The sequence below is a fragment of the Myodes glareolus genome, chromosome 4 (assembly GCF_982192425.1).
Source record: "Myodes glareolus chromosome 4, mMyoGla1.1, whole genome shotgun sequence".
NCBI classification, from domain to species: Eukaryota; Metazoa; Chordata; class Mammalia; order Rodentia; family Cricetidae; genus Myodes; species Myodes glareolus.
In genome coordinates, this window is record NC_142029.1 from 106,557,473 (window position 1) to 106,564,718 (window position 7,246).

At 34.0% G+C, this 7,246-nt stretch overlaps 1 protein-coding gene across 1 annotated transcript; it reads left to right on the top strand.

Moving 5' to 3' along the window:
• The first annotated feature begins 3,287 nt into the window (after window positions 1–3,287).
• Window positions 3,288–6,991, top strand: LOC125400595 (olfactory receptor 7G2-like). The gene is made up of 2 exons (XM_087905104.1): window positions 3,288–4,272; window positions 6,774–6,991. The coding sequence occupies exons 1-2, from the start codon at window positions 3,362–3,364 to the stop codon at window positions 6,814–6,816; spliced, it is 954 nt and encodes a 317-aa protein (XP_087761230.1). The 5' UTR covers window positions 3,288–3,361; the 3' UTR covers window positions 6,817–6,991.
• The last annotated feature ends 255 nt before the right edge of the window (window positions 6,992–7,246 follow it).

Here is a 7,246-nt window from a genome sequence, read left to right on the forward strand (position 1 = left end):
TGGTCTTTAAGAATATGCACTTTCAGTAATAGCATAATAATATAGCACGATAATGATGATTGCTGGAAATTGTGTCTCTGGGGATGGAGATACTTTAGGGGACAAATTTTACTCATAAACACTCTTTTAGTCAGGTTATAACACAAATGCTTTCTTCTAGAGATTCTTTTCTTATCCATGAATCATATACTCACTCCTTTATTTACCAAGGACACATCATCTTTCCTTAATAAATATACAGGTAAGTGTTTAAGTTAATGCCTCTCCTCATGAAACCCAACCTATCGGATTACTTGAAGTTAATTAGTTCATGTTTCAAAGTGTTCCTAGGGTCAGCAATATGGGTCAGTATTTAAAACTGGTAGTCCTGTAAGCTTGACCTACTGCATTTGTGTGACTGGCTTTAATGGTGCTTCTTTTTTATGTTCCACACGACTGCTATTCCAAAAGCATTTCTTAATACTTAAATGTTTTCCTGATACTATATTTATCATGAAGAAGATATTGTCTTTCTTTTTCCTTTTCTCCACTTTTCCAGAATACTGATTTTTTCTTTCTTAGTAATGGTTAATACCATATGAGCAGAATAAGCCAATGGTAAAGCAAGTTGGAAGTGATGGTACCATGACAGGTCATGGTTCAGCACTGTTCAGAATGTTTTTGTTCTAATATATGTCCTACTATGACATAAAATGTTGTTTAATTATAGCCCTGTAGTAAAATATTGTGAAGAATCCATTTGTAAGCTATTATACTTACATTATGTAATGTAAGTCTACATAGTTTAACATGATTACATAAATGTATTAGTTGAATACATTTTAATGTGTTTACATCTAATCACATTTAAATGTGATTAGATCATCACATTTCTTATTCTATAACACACACACACACATATATATATATATATACATATATATATATATACACATAGTCACAAAATGTGTGCTAAAATTTGTATCACAATCAGAGTTGGACAGTCTGACATTACAAAATTCTAAAACTGATTTAAAATAATTTTATTTACCATTTAGTAAATTAAGGTGTGCATGCTATAATGCTCACATGGAGGCTGGATGGACAATTTTAGGAACTTATTTCCTTCCTTCCATCTCAACTTCTAGTGAGCAAACCTAAAGGGTCAAGCTTATATGACTACCAGTTTAACATAGTGAGCCATATTGTTGACTCAGTAAGTTTTCTGTTACATTCTCACTGTTCTACAGTGACTTCCTAAAAGGGTATAGAATCTATCAATTATATCACAGTGCAGGATGAAATATTTAGGTTTTCCAAATAACAATGTATTTTTTGTTTCATATGTCTCTTTAGAAGTGTGTGCATTTAATTATTTTCCCATTAAATCTCTTTTTCAATAAAAATGATTGGTCTTTTCTAGTCTTATTAAAATAATATTCTTAGAGAGAGAGAGAGAGAGAATATGAATTAATAACATTGTACAAGCTCTCCAATAATTAAATTCATTTTCATGGGAGACTTATGTGTATGTGCAGCACTTTATAATGCTTGCTAAAATCTATTTTGGTGGATGATACCCACCTGCTGAAACAAATTTCTTCTGTAGTTTTCAGTTACTTGGAATATGAGTACAATTTTAGAGTTTTTGTTTAGAGAGAAAATATTACAGAAATAAAAATAAATTTTAAAAAAGCTTTTGATGATTTGGGTGTTTTAGTTTGATATTTTTAAGGTACATGGATAAAAGTATTAAATGAGCATCAACTATCCATTCTATTTCAAGATGCAACCTCTTTATGGAGTTATTTGGTGGCAATGTAGGAGTAACATATTTTATTCTCTGTGGCAAACAAAGACTTGTATGTACTTGAAAAGAGACAAAATTAGATGAGAATTGAGGTGTACGGTCCTAGATTGATAGCTAGATATCAGGGTCAGGAATATGAAAGAGTCAATCAGCAGCAGACTGTCTTGATAGAAAGTGAAAAGTACAGGTCTCAAGTAAGGACCAAAACAATGACCAACACTACCAAGAAAATCAAAACAGAGATAGATCCTTCAGGTCTCAGATACAGAGTAGTGGCTACAGATCTTGAGGCAGAATGCTAAAGCAGCCACCAACCATGCAAGGTTTAAAGTGGAACTATTTAGGATCCAGACACAAATAATGGTTAGAGATAAGAGGCAGAAAGAACAAAGTATCTGTTACTTGCTTGAACATTGAGTACACATAGGAGGATCCTGCACACAAAGAAACTGATTTGTTTGCAATAAAGAAGTATTAGCCAAAGGATGTAGAAGAAAAAGAATGATATATTTCATTAAAGCAAACAGCTGGGGGATGGAGGACCCCTGCAGGTTGGAGTCCACCTAGAAACTCTGGGTCACACTTTTTGTAGGCATCTAGGTGCCCATCTCCTGGACACCTTCCTCCACTACTAGTCTGTGCAGATGGTTTTGCAACATTTGAAATATTTTGGGAGCAGGTGTGACCTCTAGAACAGGAAGCCTCCCTTCTTAAAGGGGCTTCTTCCGGCTTTCCAGATAAGTCAAGTTCCCATGAACCTCCTCAACCTCTCCTTTTCTGAGTGTTCAGTCAGATAAAATAAATTATAAGGCAATGTAAAATATTTTACATTTTCTAGGACATGCTTGTATCACCAAGTTAGACAAAATTTTGGAAAACATTATTTAAAAATGATATATAATTTTATTGTCAACATTTTTATAATGCATGGAATCATTCAGATTGATAATTGATTACTAATAGATTTATCTTTACCCTCAGGTTTGGCACAATGTGTAGAGTAAAGTTTACGTTAATTTTAAAGTCGGTTTTTGTGGTTATGCTTGTGTTTCTGTGCTCATGGTTGAAGCCATGGCTGCTGAAGTTAACTTGCACACATGCAAAAAAATGACATGGAAGTAGGAGAGAGACTATGTAGGGAGTAAAAGGGTTATTAAGTGGTGGTGAAAGTAATGGGACTGAATTTGGTAGTTGTACATTATACCCCAACAGAAACTTTTCAAAAGCTAATTTTAGTAAAATAATTTTTTTATCAAATGGAGTAGAAAGAGAACCTATCAGAAGAAAATATTTAAGTAGATACCTGAGCTCACAATATTATTTAAATATTTTTATGTTGAATTTTTATTTTTTTGTAGATCTGATACATAACTACAGCATTTGGATGAGTTGTTTAAACATGGACTTCCCCCAACCAACATCCAAAACTAGTAATAAATAAGAGTGGAAAATGTTTAAGAATGTTATATTTCTTATATTTGCTTTGGAGATGTTTCTGAGTACTGCTAAAGTGTCTGGTTGTGGATGTTGTATTTTAATTAACTCAGCATTTCCATCAGATTCATCAACATCATGAAGGGTAGAAATCAAACAGATGCCCTACAATTCTTTCTTGTGGGACTAACAGATGATCCAGCTGTGCTACCACTCATATTCAGCTTCTTTCTCTGCATATATCTGGTCACTGTCCTTGGAAACCTGCTCATCATCATGGTTGTAAGTTTGGACTACCACCTCCATACTCCCATGTATTTTTTTCTCTGTAATCTTTCATTTGTTGACATATGCCTAAGTTCAACTACTATCCCAAAGCTATTGGTTAACATGCAAACATGGAATCATACCATCACTTATACAGGCTGCCTCACTCAAGTATGCTTTATTTTGGAATTTGCTTCTTTAGAAAACTGTCTCCTTGCTGTGATGTCCTATGATCGATATGTGGCCATTTGTCACCCTCTGAGGTACACAGTCATCATGAACCCTAGCCTCTGTGTTTGGCTAATTATATTGTGTCTGGTTATTAGCCTTGAAAACTCTCTCCTGCTTGGTCTGATGTTATTGAGGTTGTCCTTCTGCACAAATAAAGAAAGCCCCCTAATCTATTGCGAACTTGCTCAGGTAATCAAACTTGCCTGCTCAGATACCCTAATCAATAACATCCTGATATATCTTTCAACATTCATCTTTGGTGGTGTTCCAATCTCTGGAATAATTTTCTCTTATATAAAAATTGTCTCTTCAGTAATGAGAATATCTTCATTGAAAGGAAGGTACAAAGCTTTTTCTACTTGTGTCTCTCATCTGGTAGTTTTGTCATTGTTCTATGGTACAGCTCTGGGGGTTTACATTAGCTCTGCTCTGACTATTTCAACAAGAAGTACTGCAGTGGCTTCACTGATGTACACTGTGGTTCCTCAAATGATGAACCCCTTTATCTATAGTCTAAGGAATAGTGATATAATGGAAGCATTGAGGAAATTTAATCATTAACAGATTATTTTTTGGCTTTGGACTTCATTGTACAGAGTTAGTCACACTGATAGCATATCTTGTGAGTCAGAATGCATATTTATTCCTCTACTGTATAATTGTAAATGATTAGATGAAACATAATATAATTTATATTTCTTCTTGTCTGTGTTTTCTGACTAAGCTACTAAATCTAGGTCTAAGATATTTGACCCATTCCTTTAAATTTCTAGATGCAATTTGTCTTCTCACTACATATAAGCAGAGACTGGCATAGGGGCTCTAGATTCAATGAGATGTACTACTGATATATATGTAATTAATTTTTAAAGTTACAATTGTATGCTTTTATGAGTATGGTATATATGCACTCTTTAAAGTGGAATATAAGAATGTGTGTATCAAAATATATGAATTATTTAATATAAAGTTTAAGTCAGTTATTGTTGAGAAACTTTATCAATACACTTTTATTCACCTCAAATAAGGGTGTCAAAAGCAGATTCTGACAAGTATGCTTGCAAATATTGATGAGTGTATTAAGATTATTAAAATTTAGCTGAATCTGGAGCATGTCTGTAACTTAAGTCTAAATCCCTTATTCTACCATTTTCCTATCTTAAATGACTCAAATTCTACAGAAAAATCATGCACAGCTTGGTTCCAAATGTTTTTTTGAAACAATATAATAATTATAGACTCAGGAAACACAAGGTGCACACAGAGAAAATAATATGAACATTTGATACTTGTGTTTACTTCAATCATGCTAGTAATTAGGATTTTTGCTACCATTGGCAAACACTGCAATCTAGAGAAAGGTGGATTGTTTGTCTACCATCTGAAATATTAAAAAGCTTAGTGGAATTGTTCTGCAAGGTAGAATTACCTTTGGCAAATTCAGAAGATTATTCCCATCAAAATCCGTTTCTTTTACTTTCTATTGCTTTTTATCAATGCACCAGTTTCTGTCATTTTCTGAGCCTTAGAATGCATGTTACCTTGTTATCACCTCCTGCAAAGAACTGAATATTGAATCATTATTACATAGCAATACTACAGGTCACAGCAAGGATGCTTATAATTATAGTATTACAAACACTCATGAACAGGATTTGACTCAAATTTGCAAGTACAATGTTAATCTAATAAGTAAATCATCATAAAAGTATTTTTTATAACATGAATGTCCATCTAACTGTGATAAAGTATTGATATTGTTTATCACACCCTCTGGGAAAAAACTACAGTTCCTTAGTTTCTATAAGGGCCTATGCACATACCTGGACAGAAGTCAGTATTTATAATACCATTTTATTTTGTAATACATATTTCATTACTTGTGGTGTCTTTTGATACAGCCAGATCATGTAAGCATATGTATAAATTAGTTATTTATCTGTAAATATGAAAAGAACCTTGAGAGGAATGAAAGATATACAATATTTCTCTGGGGCACTAGGAAAGGAAGGAGCTACTCATAACATGCAAACTCCCTGGGTAAAGAAACTTTTAGCATTGTCAGGTTTTCAGACTGTATGTCTTAAATGTGACCAGGTTAGAAATGTCACCTACTGTGCAATGATATTTCATATATGTGTGTCATTCTGTATGTGTATATACGTATACATATATAGGGAAATATATATATGAAATACATGACATGCAGACACCCATAATTACAGAGTAAAATCTAAAAAAATAATATGAGAACTGTGAAAAATTTAGTAGGTATTTAAGGGACCAACCCTAAGAGTCCACAGAATTCAAACTACAGAGCAAAGCCAGAAAAGATGATGATAAATTATTACACATATCAATGCAGACAGTAAATAACAGCTTTTCAGAAGAACAAAGCAGGCAACTATAACTTAATGATTAGAATAATACACCAAAACATGAGAAGTACTTTCACTATTCACTTACTGAATCTTGGGGCCCCTAACTTTATAAAACAAACACTATTATGCCTAACATCCCTCATAGACACTGGAAGAACATTAGTGGAAACTCGGTACCCATTTTCACATATACATAATATACTTAACCAAAATATTAGCAAAGACACATCAGAAATAAATTATACAGAAATAAAGAGAATTTAAATATCAATATAATTAAATATTTTTCTTATAAGAGCATGGAAATTTCACTAAAACTGACCACATTATAGGTAACAAATGAGAATTAGTAAATATATCAATTGATTAATTTTCTGAATCTTATAAAATTACATTATATGAAACAGTAATAATCAAAGAAAAGAAAAAAGCCTATCAACCTCAAAGTGGGGGACATGGGTGGTTTTCAAGAAAGAGTAGTTGAGAGGAGAATAAATGGGAGGAAGTAAAGTAGCTTGATTATATATGAAACAACATAGTTATTTAAATTGCAATACAAGCAAGTCAGTAACAAGGGAAATGTCTAAAGCCACATGAACACTTAGAGGATGTTAATATACATTTGAACTTAAGGGACACTGAAGAAAACAGAGGATTCACATGAACGGGGAAATGGGGCAACTTCCAGATGTTTTGAAGGAAGAAAAATTGTAATCAAAATATATTACATGGAAAAATCTCTTTTCAATAAAAGAAAAGAAACAGATTCAATTAAAAGTATGAGCATCGGTCCCTATTTCAGAGTTGAGGAGTTCTATCCAGAGGTGAGTGTGTGCTAGCCGGGGGCGGACTGTCACGGAAGAGGGCACAGCCCCCACCCCCTCAGTTTCTGCTGCAGGATCTTCGGTGTTCTGCTGGAATCTTCCCTGCCCCCACTGTTGCCCTTTTGTCTCCTGTGCCATTGAATTACCAGCTGTCCCTATTTCAGTGCTGAGGTGTTCTATCCAGAGTTGAGTGTGTGCTAGTCTGGGTAGACTGTCCCGGAAGAGAGCACAGCCCCCCCCCCTCAGTTTCTGCTGCAGGATCTTCAGTGTTCTGCTGGAATCTTCCCTGCCCCAACTGTCACCCTAATGTCTCCTGTGTC

Excerpts from the sequence above, each read along its gene's own strand:
- LOC125400595 (XM_087905104.1), top strand. The coding sequence starts at position 3,362 with ATGAAGGGTAGAAATCAAACAGATGCCCTACAATTCTTTCTTGTGGGA. Across the intron at positions 4,273-6,773 it reads ATGGAAGCATTGAGGAAATT|AATGGGGCAACTTCCAGATG; the intron begins TAATCATTAACA and ends CATGAACGGGGA.